The sequence below is a fragment of the Gopherus flavomarginatus genome, chromosome 1 (genome assembly GCF_025201925.1).
Source record: "Gopherus flavomarginatus isolate rGopFla2 chromosome 1, rGopFla2.mat.asm, whole genome shotgun sequence".
In the NCBI taxonomy this organism is placed as follows: Eukaryota; Metazoa; Chordata; order Testudines; family Testudinidae; genus Gopherus; species Gopherus flavomarginatus.
In genome coordinates, this window is record NC_066617.1 from 271,209,417 (window position 1) to 271,235,812 (window position 26,396).

A 26,396-nucleotide genomic window follows, 5' to 3' on the forward strand; every position below is an offset into this window, starting at 1 on the left:
CTAGAGAGAGTGAGTGAGTTTGGGAGGGCAATGCTACAGTTGTTTGATGTGGCTGGACTCCTACCACCCAGGGAGCACTTTGTTTTGCTGGTGACCTACAGTAGCATACTCAGAGAGAATGTTACTCTGATGTGACTGTGGTTCTTGTAGATGATGTAGTCAATGTAGACCCTCCCTATATCCCTGCTTTTTGGAGTCCCCAGATAACACGGGCTTTGAATTGCAGGGGAACTGAGGGAGGACCATGACCATCCCACTCTTCATGCCGTCATATGGGAGCAAGAGGAGGCACCAGGGGTGGGTGCGTGGGGGTGTGTGTGTGTGTGTGTGTGTGTGGCTCTTCAGAGACTACTATGCAAAGAAACTTCCAGTCTTGCATACGTATGCACTTACAATATCTCAGTCCAGTCCCCTCATGGCAGGATTGAGTATTATCTAGACCATCCCTAATAGGTATTTGTTTAACCTGCTCTCCAGTGTTATTCTTTATAATTCATTGTCATTTATTCTAATACATCTCAATAAAGAAAAATTGATGGATGTAATTTATAGCCATGGAAGTTGGTGACATTAACACTGGCTGGGTAATAATAGTTAGTGATCTTTTTCACCCTAACCTAGATTATGGGACTGGGTCTAGGAAGAACTTTAGTTATCAACATTCCTGTTCCTCATGATGGAACTTACTCCAATAATACTGTCATTCTTCTGCTCTTCAGAGTTGCCCATCCTTCCTCAAAGTTCCCATATGAGATTCTCATATTATCTACATCCCTGCTAGTCCCCATCCTCCATGGTGTGCTCTTATTCATCAAGTAATCAGATGCGAGTGGGTGGGTGCGTGGTGAGCAAGTCTTTTGGGAGTGGGAAGGAGACATCCATGTGAAAGACTGAGAATAGGTGAATACTTGTCTGCATGGATGGCAAGTTCTATGGGCCTGCAGTGCCTGGGCACCAGGAATATTTCTGGTTCCTAGCACCACAGGCCTAGCTCCAGCACTGGTCTCTCCTTCCACCCTACCTTCCGCCCCTGGGCGTCTGTCTCCCCCGTTTTTCCCCAGGCCATTTAAAACAGCCTGAGTCCCCCACTCACCACTGGCAGCACAGCGGAGCTGAGTGGCTACCTGCCTGCTCACTCCACGTGGCTGCTGGACCCACCCTGTGGCCCTGGGTGGGGTGGGTCTGTGTCCCTCCTGAAGCGCCCCTGCAGTCAATAGGAAGCTGTGGGAGCAGTGCCTGGGGGTAGCAGCACACGGAGGCCCCTCAGCCTGCCCTGCCTAGGAGCCCCAGCTAAGTGCAGCACCCCCCCATCTCCTCCGAGAGCCTGCACCCCAACCCCTTTCCCACCCCCTGGCCTCCAAACTCCTTCCCAGAACCTGCACCCTTCCCTCCCCCAAACTCCCTCCAAGAGCCCAGGGCCTGCACCTCACACCTTCCCCCTCCCCCAACTCCCTCTCAGAGCCATAGGCAGGTGGGGGGTGGAGTGGGCTCTGGGCGTTCTGGGCACCACCAAAATTTCTACAAACTTGCTGCCCCTGCTTGTCTGGATAGAGAGCCTGAGTGCATGAGAGATTTAGGTTAGTCAGGAGAGCCCAGTGTTTCCTTTGCCAAGGGATTGGTGTTTTGGAGGGTTTTCGATTAGTGTTTTGTGCACCAGGGAGCCAGAGTATCTGCTCCAAGTGGGATGAAAAGTGCTCCCAGGGCACCAAGTGCATTAAGTGCTCCTTATGCACTATGCAGCAGTGCTATGGGGAGCCCTTCAGACACCAGTGCTTATTGTGATGTGTTTGGAAGGATGAAGAGACTGAGTTTTGGGGTATTTTGTTACGAAGTAGGATATGAGAGTTGAGGTTGGCATGGGGTGAATCTTGGCTTAACTGGTAATTGTCTGAATTTTTAGCAAGTGTGTTCTAGGAAATACATACAAGTAACCTTAACTTGTAAGGTAAAAGTTATTTTGTTTGGGGATAAGTTTTAAGGCTGTAAATCAAGTGATTTCATAATTTCTTTGCTGTCTTAAATATGGCATAGTAGTTAATTTTCTGCTGTTTTTAATATGCTGCTTGTTACTCCATTTAGCCTGTGATTAAAGTACCTGGTAAGAGAGTATGGCAATTCAATTTGAATGGGATTTTTTCTAAAGGATTTCAGTGATTTGTAGGAGCACAGGCCTCACTGAAAGTTACTAAATTACATAGGCATGTTTTGAAGTCACACTCTTCACTTTAAACTCAGTAAATCAAATGCACTTTGTAGGCATCTCACTTTTCAAAATTTAACTTTGGATCTAAAAAAACAAGTTTATTGATACAGCTGTGGTTGGCAGGTACTCATTACACATTTTAGCTCATCTTTTTCTTTTGCTAAAAAAATACCTCATTGATTAAAGTTTGTTTTGTCCCAAGCTGACCAGTCAGAGGAACTGGGAAGACTAGTGGGAGACCATACAGATTGAAAATATGTTTTTAGCTGCTAAGCTATGATTTATGTTAATTGGTCAAAGGGGAGGGGGTCTCAACAGTCTGTTCATATCATATTTTTAAAATGTCAGTGTCTAAAAGAGAAGCATTTATTTTTATGCAATCTGTGTATAAACTGGAAAATGGAGAAGATGATAAACTAAAAAACTTCCAAAAATGGAAAACTAATACTGTATAGCTATAGTTGTTCAGTTCAATAAATTTTTTCATAAATACTTTTGTATTTTTTAAATTAAGACTAAGACTATTTAAAAACTATACTGCTTATATTTGTCCTCCACTCTTTTGGGGAACAGAAGAGAACCTCCTTATTTGAATGCTATTGGGTTAATTTTAATTCAATATAAAAGAAGCTGCTGAGCAGGAGAAAAATCCATTTGGTTTTTAAATGAAGGGTTTTGGCCATGACTGATCTAAGTAGACATATCAGTAAGAATTTAAAAAAAAAAAAGTACACTGTAAATAGTGATAACATTTTAACTCTGAAGTTTTTATTGTTCAAATTAATGTTTACAAATTCATTATGCCTAGCAGAAGTGGGTGACCTTAAAATTATGATTACATCTTTTGTATATAAAAATCGCAGTCAATCTCGATGAAACAGATTCCTGTTTGGCAGCTGCATCCTCAAGTAATGGTATACTGTAGTTTAAACTGCTCTATACTTCCGTTCTGTGAAAACAAAAGGAGGCAGTGTAAAATAGAAGCAAAGGTACAGCTAAACATTCGTGAACTATTGTCTGCTTTTATTTATGCAGGAAAATAATCTTTTTTTGTCAATTTAAATAAAATCGCTGCAGTTTCCTTCCTAACTTTTAAAACAGCTGTGAAGAAGGTTGTTTGTTTACCAGGCACTAATTTTCTTCTTTCGTGAGTTCAGTGGTCAAGCTGTAAAGAAATATTTTTAAAATTAAACACATGGAGCTGTAAGTTAATTTGTTAAAGCGAGAAGGCTAACACATAAGAGGAAAATATAATTATATTTTTCAGAATGGCCAGTTAATCCATTATGTATCCTTACTCTGTGGAATGCTTGTAAACACTAAACTATTTATTGTTGTACTTGCATGCAGAAGAGTACCATTAGCTAAACTCCATTTCCCAATTGCAGTGATTTGTAAGTTGGAATAGTTTGTGATGAGGATGTTTGCATCTTTTGCGGAGACTGATTAATCTGTTCAGGAGTGCTAGAACTGTGTGTGTGTGTGTGTGTGTGTGTGTGTGTGTGTGTGTGTGTGTGCTGAGAGCCACTGAACCAAACTGTAAACCCTGTATATGATGGAAACAACTTCAAGCCAGGTGTTGCGGCACCTCCCCTCTTTCCAGCACCTGTGAATGTATTATCATAAAAGTTGCTGTCAAATGAGGCAACTTCTTAGTCACTATCAGAAAAAAATCATAAGGTTGGTGTATAGGTAATTAGGATACATAATACGCTGAAGTGAGATCATAATTATCTGAATATCTGAGGACAGAGCACTGTGTAAATATAGCAATAGGGAACTGAGAATTTTCTTATGGAATGAAGGTGGTATCCCCAAATCATACTCTTAATTTGTTAATGTTCAGTGAGGACTTAAAAAGGGATAGGAAAAAAATTTTCCTTTCTTCATTGTGGCTCTCTCTCTGTCTAACTGCAAGATGGTAGGATTGTAATAGCTTCAGTTCCGTTGTGGCTTTGGAATGCCCACATGTGAAACAGATGTTCAAGAGCAGTTGCATGTAAATATTCTGACAAGGGCAATCTCGTATGCAGTAAGGATTTTTAGAGACATGATATCTTACCTTACTCTGATAATGGACTGCAGCATAACACTATCAATGCCTTCTACATAAAGTCAATAGCACAGTTCTTACTGGACTTCATGGAGTCTGTGGCTCATCTCTCTCTTTTCAGAGTTAAAAAAAAGTACTTCATATGTTGGGTTTTGTTTTGCCAGTTGGTTGACTTGTTCATTTTGGGTTTCTCGTGTGTGTGTGTGTCGGGGGTGGGGAGGGCATTCACCCGTGCTGCTTCCCGCAACCTCCATTGGCCTGGAGCGGTGAACCTACGGATGCGCCAGGTAAACAAACTGGCCCAGCCCGCCAGGGGGCTTACCCTGGCGAGCCATGTGCCAAAGGTTGCCGATCCCTGGTATAGGGTAAAAGCACACAAAAGACCAGATTTCATGGTTTGTGATGTGTTTTTCATGGTCGTGAATTTGGTAGTGCCCTAATGATCACCATAGCCTTTACTGGCTCATGGAGTATAGTTCTCAACTCTTTTCTAGATATCAAAGGCAATTGCATTAAGATCAGTTTGGCCTCTGATAATGAATCAAAACCAGGGCACATAATTCCATTCCTTGACAGTCCTTCATGTTGAGTAATTTAAAATAACTTCTAATCTTGGCATTCCACATCCCCTACCAATTGCTTCACCTTCATGAAGAGAACATTTACATGTGGTGTTTGATCTTTACGTGTGGTCTCTTAATCAATTTTTAATCTTTGACAGATCTTTACTTCTCACCCTGTGACAAAAAATAGAGTATTTTGTCTTGTTAGTAATTAATGTGATGCTGTTTAAAATGCAGATTTTATGTACATTAAATAAGGTGTTAATTAGTGTCTATTTTATCCCAAAATCTCAACTATCTTTTGGATTGTGCTGACTTCGGTTACAGAAAATTCATGCTATTGTCTAGATCTTAATCCCTGGAGGCTGGTGTGTTTTAAAGCAGTGGAAATTTTGACAGTTTGTGCAGATGCTTGTTTATACAAAGAGTTGGGTGGTGCCCAAACATTCAGGCAATCAGTAATGACTGTAATCTAAAAGCAATCTGTACCTTTTTCTGAAAGTTCTAGTTGGTATCCTCTCTACAGTCTTAATTTATAAAATTGGTAATTGTTTTCTTTGTGGTATTTTTTAAAAGATTAGAATGTGGCTTGGTATCGTGCGAGCTAGTAATTGGTATGTAGCATGCCTTATATACAGTTAAAGAAACTCCTCAAACCCTGATCTACTTCTGATTAGATTTGGAGATTGAGAATTTAAGAGATCTGCTTTATGCAGAACCTCTTAAACCATGGAAACAGAAAGTTACCTGTTCCCAGTATTATGTTACTGTCAGATTCCTTTGCTCCAAACACTGCAGTCCTCTTAGGCTTTAACCATATTGAGTTCTAATGTGACCTGTGATTTATGCTTACCCAACATTTGTGCTCAGGCTAACTCTTTTCTATAGCTAAGTGTAATGCTAACTCTTGAAGTACACTTCATATTAACTCTTACAAATAAAGACAAGCCATTTATTTATTTCGATTGTATTTCTGACTGTCAATGACATGTTTTGTGATAATCACAAGTCACTTCACATCCCTGCCTCAGTTTCCCCAACTCAAAAATACACTGATACCCCTTTGTGGTAGGTATTGCATAATGAATGCTGATTGAGACTTAAGATAGAATTGTTAAATATTATTGTGACTCTTAAAGAACTAAGTAATTTAGGATTTCTCCATCTCTTTGAGAAGTTACAGCACTAGAATGCTTGCACACTTTCCAGATAGATAAGATAAGAGTAAAAATTGTTTCTTCAGAGTGTAGCTGAATTTTTTTTCTTGTTTCAGTTGCTTTTTTTTCTTGCAGTCTTCAAAGCACTTGATTTTTTTATATGAAAATCAGCTATTTCAAAGTACTCAACATACAGCAGCTCCTATTAACAGTGTAACTTTTATTGGGTGACTGAGCATTCCCAAGATTGGAGATACATTTAAGATACATTGCATTTGTCCTTGTTGTGTGAAGCATGTAAATATTTATTCACCAGGATAGGGAATCTGATGATAGCATGTAATAGCTTGCCTTATGTTTGGCTAACAACTAGATCTTTTGGAAAGAGGTGTATATTCAGACATTCCCTAGGCTCTGGACAGTAATTGGAGTAGGAATCTGTTAACCAGGACAAAGAGCACAAAACTACTTCTGTGCCATCTGGATTGCCTGAAACTGTTTCAGGTTATTGATTTGGAGACTAATCTAGAAAAAAACAAGTCCTTGCTACTTATCAAACTTTTCTTGTGCTGTATTAACTCTGTAATTTTCATAATTGAAGACATTTGTAAACAGCTGATGTCTAAAGTATGGCTTGACTCTGAAAAGTGAATGTATGCAATTGCCATCATGGAGTTCTGTGTGTGCTTCAGTGACTTGTAGAGCAAATTTGTACATTCAAAAGTAAAACTATATTAAAAACTAAATGTTGGGGAATAACAGAGCCGTCCCTACGGTACTGCGAATCAGGGAGACTGCTCTGGGCCCCGCGCTTTGGTGGGGTCCCATGGGCTGGCGCGATTGGCCGGCATGGGTGGTCCTGGAAGTGACGGGTCACTTTGTCACTTCTGCTCCGGGCCCTACACTCTCCTAGGGATGGCCCTGGGAATAAGCTATAAAAGCATAAGCACCTTTAATGTGTCTGCACTAGGCTGGGTTTTAATGCTATAGTTACATTTCTATAAAATAACACCCTCAACCAAAATAGCTTAAGTTTTGTTTTTTTTGTACAAAACTGTATCGACTAGACCATAGAGTAGGGTTGGCAGGTGTCTCGTTTTCAACCAGAACTTCTGGTCGAAAAGGGAACCTGCTGATCGGATACTAAAAGTCCGGTTACCTGCAGTAACCAGCCTCTGCCACTGGAGGATGGCAAGAGCAGCAGCTACGGCTGGACCCTGGAGGAGCTACTCTCTTCTCAGCTGCTAACTGAGAGAACCTGGATGCATCCTCTCCAGCTGGCTGGTGCGGGCATCCTGTCCGCCCCTGCCTCATTCTGCCCCAGTTGCCCCAGCCCTGGTCCCCTTCCTCCGTCACTCGCTCTCCATCTCCCCCTCCTCTCCCCAGCCCTCCTGTGCCTCAGTTGGGCGGGCAGGCAGGCTCCACATCAGCTTCTCCCAACCTGTGTCTGCAGGCAGCAGATAAGTCCCGGGAGAGGGGGAAGTGAGCAAGGAGGGGGAGGTGGAGAGTGAGCAATGGAGGAAGCGGGGAGAGGAATGAGTGGGGGCAGGACCTCAGGGGAATAGGTGGGGCAGGGGGTGGGCAAGGGTGTTCGGTTTTCAGCAGTTAGAAAGTTGGCAACCCTACCACAGAGGCATAATGCTTCTAACTCTTCTTGGAGGACAAAGCAGGGAAAGGCCTGCTTCCTCCTAACATGGCTTCTAGAGTGATCTGCAGCAAGTTTGTGTCATAGGGTGCAGTCACTGCTGGGGTGCCTCCTTGTGGTCACTGCTGGGGATTAGCTCCACCCCAGTTTGGTGCCTCTTTCCTTGCTCCATTATGTGTGTGTCTCTCTTTCTGGGATTCAGGGTATTCCTTCATGACTCAGTCCTCTGGCCAGGTCGCTGTATCCTCCTCCCCTTCCACGATATCAAAGTCCCATTGGATGACTGTGCCAGGCAGTCTTCAGCTCCACTGCCTGGTCTGTGCCACTTCTGCAGCAGCTGGTAGGGAAACCCAGGCCTGCTCGCTACGCCAGGTTCCAGTTCAGGGACCCTGTGTCCGCAGCTATGGGTCTGCTTGCATCCAGACCCGGTTGCTGTTTCCCTGGACTCCTTCCTACTTCCCTGCTTTTATATTCTGGCCTCCCCCCTCTCTGGGTTTATCAGCCCAAATTCCCTCCTCCCAGGGAGTGACTACAGACTGCTTTCTCTGCAGCCCCTTCCTTTTTCTTTTTTATTGTGAAGCAGACTTGACTGAATAGTCTATAGCTGCCACCAGCTATAATTCCGCAATACTTGGTGATTTATATCCTCTCACTCCGCCTTGTGTCTTTCAGGTAATGTAACAGCACCTTTTTAATAATGCTCCATGTTTTTATTAATGAGTGTAAATTTTCTTTACCTTAAGATGTTCAAATGCCTCAAAAAGCTTTTCCCTTTCTTTATCAGAGCCCTTGCAGACCCGTGAAAGATGATCAATTGTTTCTTCCACCTTACAGGATGTCTATTTATTCAAAAAAGATTTTTGTTTAAGCCACAATGGCCATAATCCTCAACTCTAGGGGACAATTCAAAAACTCATCTTCTTTTTTCATTAATCCAGGTTTTTTTGCTTTTGAATTCCTGTTTACTCAGGATATTTCTATGTCAGTCTTTCCATGTCTTGTTGCACTTTTAGCTGCTTTGTCCACCATTTTGTTTCCTGTTATCCAAATATGGTTCCTGAGGGCATTCTATGCCAAAAAATTAAATTCTGTGCACAATATTTTTAAAATTTGCATGATTCTGCAAGTTTTATTTGTCAGTTAATAAATACAGAAGCTGCAGCCTGGCAGCGGGGAGCACAGGCTGTTGGCTTGCTGGCATCAGGAGAATGCTCCATTTCCTGATGTTACCTCTGTTTTTTTTCTACCTCAACAGAGGGAGCCATACTCAACCAGACATCCCTGCTGAGCTTTTTCTGAAGACCAATTCCAAGTTTAGGGAAGGAAAGCTAGCAGTCCTGTGTTAGGTCTGATCTACACTAGAAAATTAGGTCGGTATAACTGTATTGCTCAGGGTTGTAAAAAAATCAACATACAAGAGTGAAGCAGTTAAATCAACTTAACCTCTGCAGTAGACAGTGCTAGAATTCTCCTGTCAACCTACCTACTGCCTCTTGGGGAGTTAGAGCACCTACTTTGATAAGGAAACCCTTCCTGTCAGTGTAGGCAGTGTCTTCACTGAAGCACTATAGTGGCACAGCTGCTGTGATGGAGCTGAACTGCTGCAGTGTTTTAAATGTATGAAACAGAGAACCAAATAGTAAAATGTATTGGGGGGGGGGGGGGAAGCACCCTGGAGGATGCACTGAGTATTGTGAAACAGTGCTTAGGAAGTCTGTTGCTCAGGGGTTCTCAAACTGGGGATTGGGACTCCTTAGGGGGTCAAGAGGTCAGGGGCGGCTCCAGGCCCCAGCACGCCAAGCGCGTTCTTGGGGCGGCATGTCGCGGGGAGCGGTCTACCGGTCGCCGGGAGGACGGCAGGCAGAGTGCCTTCAGTGGCATGCCTGTGGAGGGTCCGCTGGTCCCACTTCTCCGGTGGACCTCACACAGGTGTGCCTGTGGAGGGTCCACTGGTCCCGCGGCTTCCGTGGAGCCGCGGGACCAGCAGACCCTCCGCAGGCACGCCTAAGCCGCGGGACCAGCAGACCCTCCGCAGGCAGGCCTACGGGAGGTCCACCAGAGCTGCGGGACCGGTGACCAGCAGAGCACCCCCCGCGGCATGCCGCCGTGCTTGGGGCGGCGAAATGTCTAGAGCTGCCCCTACACGAGGTTATTACATGGGGAGTTGCGAGCTGTCAGCCTCCACCACAAACCCCGCTTTGCCTTCAGCATTTATAATGGTGTTAATTATATAAAAATGTGTTTTTAACTTATAAGGGGGGTCGCACTCAGAGGCTTGCTGTGTGAAAGGGGTCACCAGTAGAAAAGTCTGAGAACCCCTGCTGTAGCTGCCTTAGACAAGCTATGGCTCTATATTCCTTCTCATGTACGTTGGGGAAGATATCATAGCAGGATGGGAATTCCTTGTTAAAAGGTGGGGAGAGTATTGAGTTGTAGTTCCTAGCTGCTGCTGTGATTCAGCATTCGCTAATGTCCATGTTGTTGTTCCCAGCTTCTGTTGCAGGTGGCCCTGCATCACCATCATTTCTATTCCCTCCCCCCGCCCCCCAGATGGCTATGGAATGGTGAGAGGGACAGCAGCCCAGATGTGGAAAAACCAGTAGACAGTAAAGAGCCTCTTGGCCCTTCTATGTATGTCTCTCTGCCCTGGCCTCCATTTTATAAGGCTAGAAGCTTCCTCAGTGTGCACCAGTCATAATATATCTTGGTATCACTATTGAAGATAAATGTCTATTGTCAGTGGTGGTCAGGGACGTGGCATTACTAATGGTGGGATACCTTTTACCTGGAAGAGTGGCCTCCTTAGTATTCAGACCCTTCACGAGCAACCATTAGCTTAGCCCTCCCTTCCTTGAGCATTACAACTCAGGTGGCAGCAAGCCAAAAAAACCCCAAACATGAACTGTCAGCTAACACCATTCATGCCTGGATATTCTTTCACAAGCAGTGCTAATGTGGGTGGACAGTATTGCAAGTATCACTCTTAACCAGTCACCACTTAACCTTCTAATCACGCTTGTGGCTGTTCTCTGAACTTTCTCTAATTTATGAACATTCTTCTTGAATTGTGGGCACCAGAACTGGGCATAATGGTCCAGCAGTGATCAGACCAGTGCCAAATACAATTTTTATTCTTCCTTGAATCTGTGATAGTAATACCTTCCAAACCTGGTTGTCTACACTTTAGGAACTCATCAGTTTCTCTGATGCTCTGTAGCATCTGTACTTGCCCTTACAATACAAGAATCCCGCCCCCCCCCCCCCCCAAACATAGCCACCACTTTGCATTTCATACACAGGCAGTCCCTTCTGGCAGGAAAGAAAACATGACTCATTCATTGCAGATCACAACCATTGTTTCATCACTGCCCATCATGGTATTGAGCATACAATTATACATGGAAGAAAAGCATCTATTGCTCTCTCTCTCCAATACTTCCTCTGAAACTCTCCCGTTAGCTGCTCCCATTCACTGCTTTTGCCTAAAAAAAAAAATAGAAAATATTTCTATTAAAATTTTCCTCATCTAGAAGGAAACAGTGAGGTAATCAGTGTACCCATAACCCACCTTGTCATTTTGAAGTATTTCCCCATTTTGTTCTACCAAGCAGACGGTCCCGGGAGCCCTGCTACTGTTCGATGGAGCACTGGTATGGGTCACAAGGCCAACCAGGAGCGCTGTTATGGGTCCTCAACACCGTGGCTCAGTTATACCCTCCCATTTATTTCTGTCCCCCTCCCCCTTTCTCTTCAGGGACTCTTCTCATGAGAGCCTGCTCACGCAAGAGGTAAAAGGCCTTCTGCAAATGGGGATTGTGGAGGAAATCTCTCGAGTACAGGGGCCAGGGGTGTTAGTCCTGGTACTTTCTAATCCCCAAAGATAAAGGGGATCTGAGGCCCATCCTGGACCCATGAGACTTCAACAAGTACTTCAAGAAGTTGAAGTGTTGCATGGTCTTGCCAGCCTCCATCATTCCCTCCCTGGATCTGGCAGACTGGTACACCACCCTCGATTTGAAAGACGCTGACTTCCACGAATCAATATTCCAAGGACGCAGTCTGTTCCTGAACTTCATGGTGGGGTCCACTCAGTACCAGTTCGGCCTGGCTACGGCCCCAAGGGTGTTTACCAAGTGTGTGACTGTGATAGTAGCTTACCTCAGATATCGGGGTATCCAGATTTACCCGTTCCTTGACGACTGGCTCATCAATGGCTGCTGCAGGTCTCAGATCCAGTGTGATGTCCCAGTACTGCAGGTCACATGCCATGCCCTAGGTCTGCTGATAAATGAGGAAAAATCGATGATAGTTCCAGTACAGAGAGTAAAATTTTTCAGCGTTGCCCTCGACTCTACCCATGCCAGAGCATTTCTGCCACAGACCAGGTTTGAGATGATGGCAGGTCTCACTGCCAGCGTCTCTGCATATCCCCTAACCATGGCCTGGGTCTGCCCCAGGCTGTTGGGTTACATAACAGCATGTACTTATGTCATCCGCCATGCGAGGCTTAGGCTGCAACCTCTCCAATGGTGGCTGACAACAGTCTGCACCCCCTCCAGGGATCATCTGGACAGAGTCATCACAATCCCACCAAAAGTTCTTACCTCCCTGCAGTGGTGGACTAACATGAGGCTGGTCCTGGAAGGAGCCCTTGACTCTCAATATTGATAATATCAGATGTCTCCGACCTTGGCTGGAGAGTGCATTTCCACGAGCTGCAGACCCAAGGAACATGGTCTCCAGAGGAACTGATGTCATAAACGTTATGGAACTCAGAGCGGTCTGTCTAGCCTGCAGAGTTTTCCTGCCACATCTTTCTAGTCGAGTGGTATGGATACTCATGGAAAACATGCCTTCAGTATTCTACATCAACAGGCAATGGGGAGTCCACTCATCGGCTCTCTGTCAGGAAGCGTGCCGATTGTGGGACTTTTGCATCCAGCATGACATGCACCTTGAGTCGTTGCACCTCCCCGGTGTCTGGAATGTGCTGGCGGATTGCCTCAGCAGGTCCTTTTCCCACCAGGAATGGACCCTCCACCTGGAGGTCGTCCAGGTATTTTTCCAAAGGCAGGGAACTCTCAGAGTGAACCTCCAGGTTGCCACCAGGCAGAAGAGGAAGTGCCAGCAATTCAGCTCTCTCCAGGGCCGAGGTAGGAATTCCCTTCCTTCTCTGCTTTATAAGAACCAGTAATGAGTCCACTGCCTCCAGTAGCTATAATTCTCTGTCTGGACTCAATTTTTTCCCCTCTTCCCCATATTCCCTGAGGGTCATCGAAGCTTTTGACTTAGGCTGTGTCTACTCCAGTGGTATATATTACAGTTTATGCTGGCACAATTTATGAGGCTCCAGGGTTTGAATAAGCAACACAAATTACATTGACGTAAGCGCTCATGTGCACAGTGCTATGGTCGGCAGGGGAGCTTCTCCCCCTGACATTGTTTCTGCTGCTCATGGAGGTGGTTTTTTTATGTTGACAGGAGAGCTCTCTGTCGTCGGCATAGTGTCTTCACCACATGTGCTGCACCAGCACAGCTATATTGATGTGGCAGTGCAGCTGTTGCACCATACATGTAGACATGGCCTTTGTGGTGCTTAGTGTGTAGAAGTTAAAACACAGGGAGAATTTCTGGCCTCTTTAGGCCTCTCAGATCTGTAATGGGAGACTTGAGATTATGGAGTCCCTCAGATTCTTCCCTAGTTGACTTGCAGCCAAGAAAGAACCTGTCTCCTTTGAGTCAACATTTTGTTTGGATGATGAGCAAATGGGAAAAAGAACGAATGTGTGTTCACTGGAAATGCGTCCTAGCTCTCTTTCCCTTGGCAATCTCTTAAATTTGTAGGAAGTGTGTGAGTACTTGAACGAGAGATTCGGATAACAGGATAGGAAAGAACACATCATCTGTTGATCTTCATTGAAATGTTATCCTGAAAGGAAGAAAAATATTTCAGTGATGAACAATACTTGAGAGAGTCCTTTTTTAATGTGACATGATACAAAATGACCATCTTCCCTCAAGTGCAAATAAATCCATTACCTCAAAAGCTGTGTTTGTGGATATGCTGCATCGCTTGGAGCCAATAATAAAAATAACTGTGGAAGACTTCATAAACTTTTAAAGAAATTTAAAGGACAGTTTTATTGATAGATCACTTGGCCACTTTGGGTCTCGAGAGATTTTATAAACAGAATATTACCATTATCCCTTGAATTCATTATTGGACAGTTGTGATTGGGTAATAACCAATTATACACCAGCTTGAAAAATCAAGGTGAATGGTAAGCTTTTTCCTTGTCAATATGAGAAGTTAAGTATCTATTCTGCAGAATTTAAACCTTTGCTTTTAAAAATAGATATTTTTAGCTTTTTATGGTTGTGAAGTTAATCTTCCAAATATGAACTGAATGTAAATTGATGCAGTGTTGTCCCTGACTGAGACGACAGACAACCAGTGCATCCGCTCCTCGGTAAATCTATACGCAGGTTTACTGGTAGGCACTGGATTTATTTTCAAGATAGAATGTGAGAATGGGGAATGGATAGAGGAACAGAGACTTCTCCTCAGTATCTGCTCACAACAGTGAGGAGTCTGGCTGAGGGAGGATGGTGGTTGGTGTGAGGAACAGGACAGACCCTCTCCATACTTGAAATACCCAGTAGTCTCTGGAGAGAGGAAAAAGACAAAGCTCCTCACACTAATGGAATGGTGATAGCTGGTGGTTCACATTTTAGAAACTCACTAAATAGAGGCTGATATGAAGGATAGAGCTCCCCAGAAGGATCCAGGGACAACCCTCTGATAGTATCCTGCGTCTTTCTTCTTCAGCCAAGGTGTGAGGGCTGGGCTTTTCACTATGGCATTTCATTTGGGATTTTCCTGTCTACTTTTGTCTATTTAGGTGTCTGATAAATTTTTCAAGATGTGATGTATGTCAGTCATATATATTGGGATTGGTGATGTGTTCCAGAAATGCATATTGGTGTTTGAAGTTAAACTCTAAGTCACTGAACTATCTGAAGTCACTTTCCAATTGCTTAAAAGCAGAGTTGGTTCAAGTGGTACAGTAGATTTTGTCTGCAGAATCTTCTTTTTACATAAGCTTAGAGAACATTATTCATTTGGACTATTTCATTCAAATTCAAGAGAGCTGGAAAAGTATTCTTCTTGGCAAGAAGCATGTAGCAATCTAGAATATATACTATTAAAAACTTGGTGGATGTAATAAATTAAAGCATAATTCTATTTTCATTTATTGATAGGCATTTGCTTTTTAATCTCTCAATTTTAATGGGAAACTGTTTTGATTCCTACAAATGCTTTTGTTAAAGTAAAACTAACTTGAAAGCCGCAATCACTCAATTTCTTTCATTTTTTATTTATGCTTATTTAAATTAGCGCTATACAATGTGGAATCCTGCTAGCTATGCAATGTAGAAATCATTCAGCGTCAACCTTACAAAGTACTTCTTGTCTCTCTCCTGTCTCATCTTGTCTTTCTCCTGACCCTGTCTTGAGGCAGTTGTAGAATTTTATAAAGTCTGTATAATTAAATGCTTAATATTAAAACAAACAAACAAACAAACAAAAAACCAGGGAACCGCCAAAGGGAACTGTAATTAAAGGGCTTCCAGTGATTGTAATGAACATGAAGTATTGTCACTCTGCTTAGTGCTGTACTAGTATAGGATACAAAGAGACGCTGTCCCTATCCCAAGGAATTTGCATGATACAAATCCTTTTGGGAAAAAAAAATCAGTTTGTTTAAAAGTTGGGAAGGGTAAATTGAGATGAATGCCCAGGGAAAACAGGTTCCATACGTTGGGGGCCACTGTAACAAAAATACATTTGTCTGCTCAGCTAAAGAACAAAGTTCACGGCAACTTTCAGTGATATTTTCAGTGTAGTCATTGCCTGTATTTTTGAGGGCTTTAAGAATTAGCATGATCAGATTAAACTCTGACATTTCATATGTAGTCAAAGAGGAAAACATGGAGCATCCGTAATTAATTGCTGTTACTTATCTCAATGAGCAGATATAGTGCTGAGTGACTGAGACAGGTTTCTTTTTACATTGTAATCCTGTCACACAACTGTCTCATGATCCATGGATTTCTAATCCCATCACCTGACAAGCAGACTAAACAAGGCACATCCAGCTTCCTTAAAGGGCCAGTCTCACCCTGACGCGCTCCTCGTCCTCTCTAGCCCCACCTCCCAAAAAAAATAAAAAAAAAAGAAGACTTGGCCATCTCCAGGCAGGCTCTGTCTTATTCTCTGCTTCCTGCTCCAGAAAGTCTACTTTTCTGGCCCCATTCCTCCAGCTCTTCTTTTATTAGGCCTCAAAGTAGCTGGTCGCTTTCCTGAAGAATGTCCTTCAGTTAGTGTATCCGGAGGTGAAGTCCTTCCAGCATAGATATGTGGATTCTAATCCTTGCTTTACTTGAGCTAATTCATCACTTTCTTGCAGGGCCTTCTGCCTAGCTTGCTTTGAAGCACTGATTTCCTTTTAATGCTTATTGGCCAAGGAGGTTAGGCCTTCATAGTCATCCCTTTCAGTGCTGTGTTGGTAAGTCTGGAAGCAGTAAGAAGCACTCTCATGACTACAATGTTTGGTGCTTTGTTTGTTTGTGCAGGTGCTTTGTGCTGATCTCAAATGCTTCTGTGTCCAATCTTACGATACATTTCAGTAGTTTTCACTGGCCAGGTTCCTTTGCCACTTGGTGTTCTCTGCCCATGCTTGCAACTGTGCTTCTTTCTCGATGCTTGTGGTTAATCTCCTCAACCAGTGTAGAGCCTCTCCAGATCCACTTTCTGTTTCAATTTCCCATTCACGTCCCTTGTTAGGGGAAGGATCTGTATCTCGTGCTTTTGCTTCAGCATGGTCCCGCTTTTCTGCATACTAGACACAGAGATTCTTCTCAGCTATTTACTGCTCCAGTTCCTTTGCCTTACTTATAGGTAGGGCCCTACTAAATTTACGGTCCACTTTGGTAAATTTCATTGTTTCAGATATTTTAAGTCTGAAATTTCACAGTGTTGTAAACATGGAGGTCCTGACTCAAAAGGGAGTTGTGGAGGGATCACAAGGCTGTTGTAGGGGGACTTCGGAGCTGGGCAGCCAGAGAAGAGTGGCTGCTGGCTGGGAGCTGAGCTCTGAAGGCAGTGCTACTGCCATCAACAACACAGAAGTGAGTATGGTATGATATTGCCACTCTTCCTCTTCTCCTGCACAAGCTGCTCCCAGGGCCAGGTCAGACCCACCTCTGTAAGTAGTAAGAGTAAGTCCCATCGCTGCAAAGCCTGGCTGGGACTAGTAGCTGGAGCCCGGTGTGTGGTAGGAGCCCACAGCTGGGGCCCCCCCACCTGCCCCTCCCTAGCCCTTGAGGTTTAAATGGGCCATAGTCTGCCTGTGGGGGTGACCACAACATCCCCCTGACCATGGAGCCCTGGGCTGTCGCCAATGTCACCCACTCATAAGGCCATCCCTGCTCCCCCCCCCAACAACGTGACAACCTCTCTCCCCATATCATGCCACCCTCACTTCTGCACTGTTGCTGGCAGTGGTGCTGTCTTCAGAGCTGGGTGCCTGGCCAGCAGCCGCCACTATCTCACCACACAGCTCTGAAGGCAGCGCAGAAGCAAGGGTGTGGCAATACCACATGCTCCCTACAGTAGTCAGATTTCATGGGGGAGACTAGATTTCGCAGTCTGTGATTGTGTTTTTCAAAGCCGTGAATTTGGTAGGGCCTTACTTATAGGTTAATGACTTGGTCCTTGTCAAAGTTCAGTCATCAAGCTAATGGCTCTGGCTGCAGCTGTACCGGTAGCTTACTCTTGTCACTGACCTCTTATCCCAAATCAAGTGTCTGTGCCTGCATTTCAGTTTCAGCACAGAGTTTAGCTGGCTCCTTCTCCAACAGCAAGCACTGTTACTTCTCATTTTTTTGCTCTTGAAAGTATCATCTCATGTTATCTTGCACCACTGTCATAACTTGTGATCTCATAACTTTCTTTCAAATCTGGGCATGCAGATAATGGAGCTGGATGATGACTCTATCCCAGCTCTTGTTAGCTATGCTGATATGGCTCCTTAGCTCCTTTAAAGACTATCACCAGCTTCTTCCTTGTGGCCACAGCCAGGGAGTGCTACTTTATTTCCAAGTCTAGCTTACTGCCAGTGGGCTATCTTTGTTTTCAGCTCCAGCAGTCTATCAGGTTCATGAACATTTAACAGGATAATCCAGTACTGAAAACTGCTTGTGAGCATGTCTATACTAGCCTGTGTATATAGACCTGCTATAATCTCCTCACTACCTGGGGAATTATTTTCCTTTTGTCTTCAGGGTTTTCCCACAGCTATGAACATCAGATGTCCTAGGGGGTGTGGAAGCAGAGAAAGAACTGACAAGAAGGGGATTGCAATGCATGACAGTTTGTTAGCAAGAGTCAGGCTAACTGTAACCCTAATAATGTGAGATTTGTAGAAGTGAGGATTGTATGAGGCGAGTGGAAAAGAATTGTGTGAGAAGTTTTGATCTTGTGTAGATAATGTGAAATGTAGACTAGAGTCTAAGTAAGTTAGAAAAACAAGGTATCAGGATGACCTATGTATAAACAAAATGCAGCTGTTGCTTATTATTGTCTGTAACAAAAGGTATAAATGCTTGCTGTAATTTTTACCTGTTGAGAGACCTGCCTAGGAAGGGGAGTCCGTGTCCTAGAGCACTCTCTCCCTTTACACAGCTGCTTGAGAGAATAAAGTATCTGACTTTGCTGTACCCAACCAAAAAGTGAGAACTCAGTTCCTCAAAGTTGTAGCTCTTAAAAAAGTAGACCCTTAAGTTTCCCACCAGGAGCACTCTACTCATTCTGCTGCCTGCCTTTCAGCATTTGCACTTCCTAAGAGCAAGCTTCCAGGTCTGCAGTTGCCTGGCAAACCTCCTAAGCGTGTCTCCTTTCTGGTCCCACTTGAGTTCCCCTGCCTTACTACCAGACCATCCTACTACTAACACCTCTGCCATTCTAACTTTCTTTGTCCAGGTTTCTCACAAGTAGACCACGAATATATCCTTCCTATGCCTAGGGGAATCATTGCTTGGTCATGAACAGGACGTGCTCTAGGAACTACTGATTGCTCTCTAGTTCCTGCTGCTGACAGGGGTGGGCTTCCTGCTAGTGCTGTTTAGCGGTGAGTTGTACTGTCTGTTGCTGCTGCTGTGCCACTAGCTGCACTGCTTTGAGCTGATGGCTCTTGAGCTGACAAATGAGGGCAGCCTACTGTTGCAGTGCCACAAACTGTAGCTGCTGCTGCTCTTCTGCTATGACAAAGGCCTTGGCTACACTGGCACTTTACAGCGCTGCAACTTTCTCGCTCAGGGGTGTGAAAAAACAGTGCCCCAGCTCTGGGAGCGCGGCTTCCAGCGCTGCAAGCTAATCCCCACAGGGAGGTGGAGTACCTGCAGCGCTGGGAGAGCTCTCTCCCAGCGCTGGCACCGTGACCACACTCGCACTTCAAAGCGCTGCCGCAGGAGCGCTCCCGCGGCAGTGCTTTGGAGTTTTGAGTGTAGCCAAGCCCTTATAGCTGCTGCTGCTGTTTCAACAGGAGATGTAATACTTCTGCCATAGTCCCTCTTGCATGGGGAGAGTCTCTGAGCTCATCCACTCAAGGTGGATTAAAAATCCATGATTTAAAAACAAAAAAAACCTTGGATTTTTAAATTTAATTTTAAAAGGGGTTATTTAAAAATATGTATTTAAAATTGAAATTGACAACCTACATTAAGGCCTGAACCTATTATGTCTATTAAAATAATTTAAATTAAATAAAGAAATATATGTATTGCTTAATGTTTTGCTTCCAAGTTTTAAAGAGAGTCAAACCACTGAACTGGTGGAAGTAATTGGCTGGGCACTCGGAACCAGAGTTAGTTGAAGTGCTAAACCAGCTTTTGACAGTAGTTGCCTCTTCTGCAGATGCACAGAGAATATTTTCTTCATTTCAGTTGATTTTAACTAGTTCGATTCAATTACTAAGTCATTCCAAGTTAAGAAGCCTACTAGAAGTTGCAGACGTAGGAAAGCTCGTTATCCTTTTCCGATTTATAAATATAAACTAGGTCTGAGAGGATGTGATCTACTATTTTAAAAATCTTGAAGATCATGGTGGCCAGAAACAATCAGTTCAGCTCACTAATTACAGATAATACTTCCTTTTGTTTAAGATAGCAACATAAGAATGGCTGTGCGGGGCCCAGTATCCTATCCTCCATTAGTGGCCAGTGCTAGATGGAAGTGAACAAAACGGCAATTTCTTGAGTGTTCCAGCCCGTCGTCCAGTCTGAGATTCTGGCAGTCAGAAGTCTAGGGACAACCAGAACTTGCGGTTGAGTCCCTGACCATCTTGGCTAATAGCTGTTAATGGAAATATCTTCCATGAACTTATCTAATTTTTTTAAAATCCAGTTATACTTTTGGCTTCACAACATCCCCTGGCAATGTATTCCACAGGTTGACTGTGTTGTATGATAAAGTATTTCCTTATGATGTTTTAAACCTGCTGCCTATTCATTTCATTGGTTGACCTCTGGTTCATGTGTTATGTGAAGGGGTAAATAACAATTAATTCATGATTTTATAGACCTGTGGTATCTCCTCTCAGTCTCATCTTTTCCAAGATGAACAGTCCTAGTCTTTTGAATTTCTCCTGCGATGACATAGTCTATATTTTTAATCTTTTTTGTTGCCCTTCTCTGTATTTTTTCCAATTCTAATGTATATTTTTAGAAATAAGGCAACCAGAACTGCACACGGCATTCAAGCTGTGGGAGTAACATGGATTTATATAGTGGTATTATGATATTTTCTGTTTTATCTATCCCTTCCCTACTGATTCATACCATTGCTACCTTTTTTGACTGCCTGCTGCACTATTCACGATGATTTCCAGATTTCTTTCTTGAGTGGTAACAGCTAATTTAGATGCCATAATTTTGTATGTATAGTTAGGACTGTGTTTCTCAGGGTGCATTACTTTGTATTTATCAACATTGCATTTCATCTGCCATTTTCTTGCTCAGTCACCCTGTTTTGGGAGATCCCTCTGGACAGTCTACTCACCAAGCAGAAACAACATGAACAGGCTAATCTTGCTCCCACATAAAGTGCAATCCTTACTAGCCTGGTGGGAGAATGAAGACCTTTTGCTTCTCTCCCAGCAGAGAAGACCTTGATCACGGACATTTCCTTGTCAGAGTGGAGCGGCACTTAGACTGTCACCTAGACTAGTGGTTGGCAACCCTTCAGAAGTGATGTGTCAAGTCTTCATTTATTCACTCTAATTTAAGGTTTTGTGTGCCAGTAATACATTTTAACGTTTTTAGAAGGTCTCTTTCTATGTCTATAATATATAACTAAACTGTTGTATGTAAAGTAAATAAGGTTTTTAAAATGTTTAAGAAGCTTCATTTACAATTAAATTAAAATGCAGAGCCCTGTGGACCGGTGGCCAGGACCTGGGCAGTGTGTACCCCACTGAATATCAGCTCACGTGCCGCCTTTGGCATATGTGCAATCCAGAATGCACATAAACCTGCTTGAACTGTTGGCAGTCCCCAAAGCCTGGAAGCATTTTCACTCTCTAATTCAGTCCCTACATGTTCATGTGATGTCAGACATGTCAGTAGTGTTGTGCCTCAACAAGTAAGGAGGAACAAGGTCCACCACTCTCTGTGTAGAGGCAGTCAGGCTGTGGAAATGGTGCATTTGCCACCAGGTCTCTGTCAGCAGTACGTTTGCTGAGTATGCACAACTCGCTGGTAGAGAATCTCAGCAGATATTTTCCCCAGGAGCGTGAATGGGAGTTACTCAATTCATCAGTGGGGAGCCCTTTTTGCATCTTGGAGTCTTGGGAACTTTTTGCATCTCATGAGAATAGCAAATGCAAAATCTACTGCTCCAGGATGTGTGTGTGTGTGCGCGCGCGCAAGGTCAAGGCTCCAGAGGAGATGACTGTAAGCTACCGTTGTGATGCATTGGTAAAAAAGACAATTGTGATCCTAGGATGTATCAAGTGAGGCATTTCTAGTAAAGATAGAGAAGTATTAATGCCATTGTACAAGACATTGGTAAGGCCTTATTTGGAATACTGTGTACAGTACTGATAACCTTTATTCAGGAAAGATGAATTGAAACAAACTGGTGCAGAGAAGAGCTATTAGGATGATCTAGGGAATGAGGGCCTATCCAGTGAGAAGACTGCTAGAGCTTGGCTTGTTTAGTCTAGCAAAAAGAAGACTGAGAGAGGATATGATTGCTACCTATAAAGACATTGGGGAAAGGTGTTAAATACAAAGGAGGGTGAAGAGCTGTTTAAGTTCAAGGACAATATTGGCACAAGAACAAATGGGTGTAAACTGACCATAAACAAATTCAAGATGGAAGGGTGAGGTTCTGGAACAGCCTCCCAGTAGGATTTATGGGAGCAAACAACTAAAGTAGTTTTGCAAGAGAGCTGCATAAATTTATCAGTTTGATTATATGATGGGGTTGCTTGTGATGCTTGTAAGGGACAGGACTCAGCACCATTGGGGCTCAACTTTGTCTTATGTTCCTAAAAGCTCATGCTTCAGGGTTACAGCCAGCCACCTGGAAGCATCAGGAAAGAAATTTTAGCCCCCTAGTGGTTTTTTTTTTTTTTTTTTTTTTAAATCTTCCTCTGAAGCATCAGGGATGGCCCTGGGTGGAGATGGGACTTTGGACAGAAAGGGCCAGTGCTCTGAAGTGTCACTGAGCATTCTCTTTCAGGTGTTGTGCTGGCTGATCATTGCTCATATGCTCAGGATCTAACTGGTCACCATATGTGAGATTGGGAAACAATTTTCTTTCAGGTCAGATCAGCCGTGACCTTGGTTTTTTTTTCACCTTCCTCTACAGTGTGTGGGTACAGGACACTTGCCAGGATTATGTGGGTATACAGCATCCCTGCGATTGCAGGAGCCTTGGGCATTATTGCACTATGGTCCCGCCTAATCTCTGCTAGTGGTACATAATGGTCTGGTTTCCTGTGGACAATAATATTGTGGTCTAGTTTCAATTGTTGGGTTTAGTGTGCAGGTGCTGGGTGGTGTTAGTGGCCTGTGATATACAGGAGGTCTGACTTAGTTGATCTAGTGATCCCGTCTGTCCTTAAACTTTATAACCCTAAGAGATGCCCTTTTGGTTCACTGGTCAGGTCAAATGATATATGCCTTTCTCCTCATTGGCTTCTAATTTCGGGTGCTGAGAAAGATCAAGCAGGATGGCATAGTGGTCATTCTGACTGTGTCCAGCTGGCCCAGACATTTCTGGTTCCAAAGCCACCTCCAGTTGTCAACACACCCATACATCAGCTTACAGACCATCCATCCCAGACCTACTGACCCAGTAGAGAGGCAGAGTCAAGCATCGCAGTCCAACTTCTCTCCATCTGAAAGCATGATTTTTTGGATGGGCATTGAACCTAGAGACCGCATATTCAGAAATGATTCAGACTGTTCTTAAAAATAGTAGAAAGGAGTCTATGAGGAAGTGCTACACAGCTGAGTGGAAAAGTTTTCAGTCTGGTTATCCGATCACCAGATCATCTCAGTTCTAGTGTCTGGTGCCACAGTGGCTTACAGCTGGCAGGGGGAGCAATTCAGGGAAAGTTCATCTGCCCTAGGCTGGAGAATGCTCACTACAGTTACAATCTTCTAAGAATTTAACTGATATTTTCAAAGGCTTATAATTTGGCTGAATCTGGCTGTTTTTTCACAGGAAGGGGGGAAAAAAATCTGACATAAAATCGATCCTCTTGCCGAATGTCAAGACACTGCTCCAAACCCTGGAGATGTTAAAGCTTCTCAACTTAATGGTTGACTTAGCTTTTACTATGGGCAAAACCACATTTTCCTCTCAATCTTTTTTGGTAATGGCCAAACCATTTTTGCAGAAAATTTCCTAAAAAATTGCAGCCTGAGGCAGACACTCTGCATGGAAAACTTCAGCCAGAATGGTTAAAATTTGGCAGAGTTTTATAAGCAAGTGGAACTTACAATGAAAAGTGTTAGGCAACCTTAACAAAAGCAGTGTTACTGGCTCCACCTGTAATACAAAATTTTCAGTTTTGGTGGTAAAGATGAGAGGAAGAGTGGGGTACTAAGATGATGATCCTTACAAAACTGCTTAGAGGAGGGTTCTTGGTGTAGAAAAAGACCTAGAGAGAGAGATTTGTATGGATCTGGAATGTGGTTCAGAAGAATGAAGTGAACTTCAGTGTTGAAGGCACAGCTGAGATAAAATGAATTAACTGCTCTTAGCAGAAAGATCATTCACTACATAAAACTGCCGTTTCCATGCTATAGGCAAAATAAAAGTGAGTAAATAATGTGTAAAAACATGGTTGGAGAGATGAGACTTCCTTTTTCCAGATGCTTCTGAGAGAATTGAAAGATAGGTGTTAGAGAGCTTATTCCTCCCTGGTCCTTCTCGCGTGAACAGAGAGCCACAATACCCGAAGTCCAAAGGTGCAAACAATTCCATGTTTTATGGGGTGAACTTCCAGCAAGCTTAAATTCAAGTTCCTTTTCCTTATTTTTGAATCCCAACTGACTTCCTGTTTGCCCCTAATTTATATAGTAATACTCTTAGCTATACCTTAACCAATCATTTTACTAAAATTTACCTAACGTATTGTAACATGATTAACTAACCAATTATATCCCACCACCTTAATTAGTTTACACCCAGCAAAATTAATTATACAGCAGACAGAAACAATCACAGAACCAGAGACCATGCAAATAAGCATACAAAACAATACAGAAGTGAGGATTTCACAACTACATCTATACAGACATAAGAGTTCTCCAGCTGTGTCTATTGATAAGTGAGTTCTTACCAGGCACAAACCTATCAAACTAAATGCCCTTTTACATGTTTTAAGTGCTTCCCTTTCTCTGGAGGGAGTTGCCATGGGGGGGCCCTCAGAGCGGGGGAGGAGTAGGGAGATGCCGCAGGGCTTAGGGACGGGGGAAGGGCGCAAGGTGGAAGTTTCGTCTAGGGCGCCAAATATCCTTGCACTGGCCCTGGGTTTGATGTCTGAAAAGTAAAGCAAGAGGAAGAAAATTCTTTCATTCCCAATTATGATAATGAATTATGGTAATTAGACCTGAATTGTGGGATGAGAGTAATGGTATAGAAGGAAGAGAGGACCACCAGCATGCTTGGAATTAAAGCGAAAATAGAAAGCAGGCTTTGCAATCTGATTAGCATCTTTGCAGAGTATTTGAGGTTTTATAGAGAGGACATCATGAAATTAGGAAAAGCCATCTTAAATCTTGGTTTAGGAAACATTAGAATGAAAAATTTGAGTCAGTATTATGTAGAAATACCCTGCTGACTGGAATGGCATTGCCTCTAATACTTAATTAGCTGCTGGAGTAGAAGATGGATGGAGTAGAAGAATAATCTGGAAAGAATACTACTTAGAATTTTGCTTTTCTGAAGGGTTCCAAACTGTAGTGAATATGTTTGTTTTGTTCTACAATACATATTTACTCTTAAATATATTTCTCAAGGACTGAAGGTGTTTATTAATTTTGTGAGTATTATGCACAGTTATCATAGTGAGGAAAATTTTGTATTGCACCATTTTTGGTGTGTGTTCCAGTGGCATTGAAATGGATCCACCTTTTTTCCAGAGGAAGGGTACACCCTTTAGAGGCTGGGCTTCGTTTGTCATGCATTCCCCCATGACAGACTTAGCAAACTGCAGCTTAGTAGTTAAACTAGTTGGTACTTTCTGCAGCTTGTGTCTGGAAAAAGCTTTTGTTTTCTCTGAATTGCTGGCATGCTGTTTATTTTGATGCTAAAAAACAGAGTTTCTCAGATATTTGAGTTGTTCTCTGGCTAAGAATGCAGGCAAGAGCAAATACTAGAAGTGTTAAAAAAGAGCTTGTTATTGAGTCTCCTCAGCAATACAAGGATGCAGCTCCATGTGAAGTAGAAGTGGACAGTCCAGTAGAAAAGCTGGTAAGAATTGTGTAGATAAGAGATGTTCCCCAACTGTTCTTAGTTCTCTCTCTTTCTGGGAAGCGTCTAGGTTTCACTAGTGAGTCAGGTTTCAACATTCACTTTTTGCTGATGATGATACATGCATTTTCAAATCAGTTCTCTTTGGTTCTTTTCAATGAGCACATGAATGTTTGTATTATCTATGCATCTTTGGTTTCCATGCGGCTCCTTTGTTTAAGATGGCAAAATATTTTTTTTTTTTTTGGTTCCCTGGCTTATTACTTCCTAACTGTCTATTTTGTATTTAGTTGGTCTAAAGTTATCATACACCTCTTTAAATGGAGGTAAAAACTTAATTTGTGAAATATATAAGCAGCACAGGACAGTAAATGTATTTTTAGTTGGCAGTGTGTTTTTAAATTTTATAGATTTTCTGGATTGTTCCTTCAATATTTTAAGTATATATATTACAGATGTCAGAATTTGTCTTAATTAAATTATTTTGAGGTTAGTCTAGTCTATTCAGATATGCTTAGTTTAAGGTTACTTTTCAACCTGTGTAGAATACAGGATTTTTTAAATCTTACTTGCTGAATAATCCTCAGTGAGGAAAAGTGAATAATTTGTGTATTTTCTGAGGGAGGAATTTCAGAAAAGAGTTTATTCTGTATTGTTGTGTGGGCTCTATGCTTCTGTTGGAATTTTTATAATACATAAGAAAGCATAGAATTTTTGCAAGTG

General features: G+C 43.0%; 1 protein-coding gene across 17 annotated transcripts in view; it reads left to right on the forward strand.

Annotated features, from left to right (window-relative positions):
- The window catches only part of DOCK9 (dedicator of cytokinesis 9), a 347,564-nt gene that overhangs the window by 57,964 nt on the left and 263,204 nt on the right, over positions 1-26,396 (forward strand). For 3 of the 17 annotated variants that reach the window (XM_050946683.1, XM_050946728.1, XM_050946738.1), the window contains exon 1: positions 25,412-25,673. The exons of the other annotated variants lie outside the window; for them this stretch is intronic. In XM_050946683.1, the coding sequence (XP_050802640.1) occupies positions 25,557-25,673 (117 nt within the window). In that variant the 5' untranslated portion in view covers positions 25,412-25,556. Of the gene's footprint in view, positions 1-25,411; positions 25,674-26,396 lie in introns of those variants that run through there. 17 annotated transcript variants of the gene reach the window in all.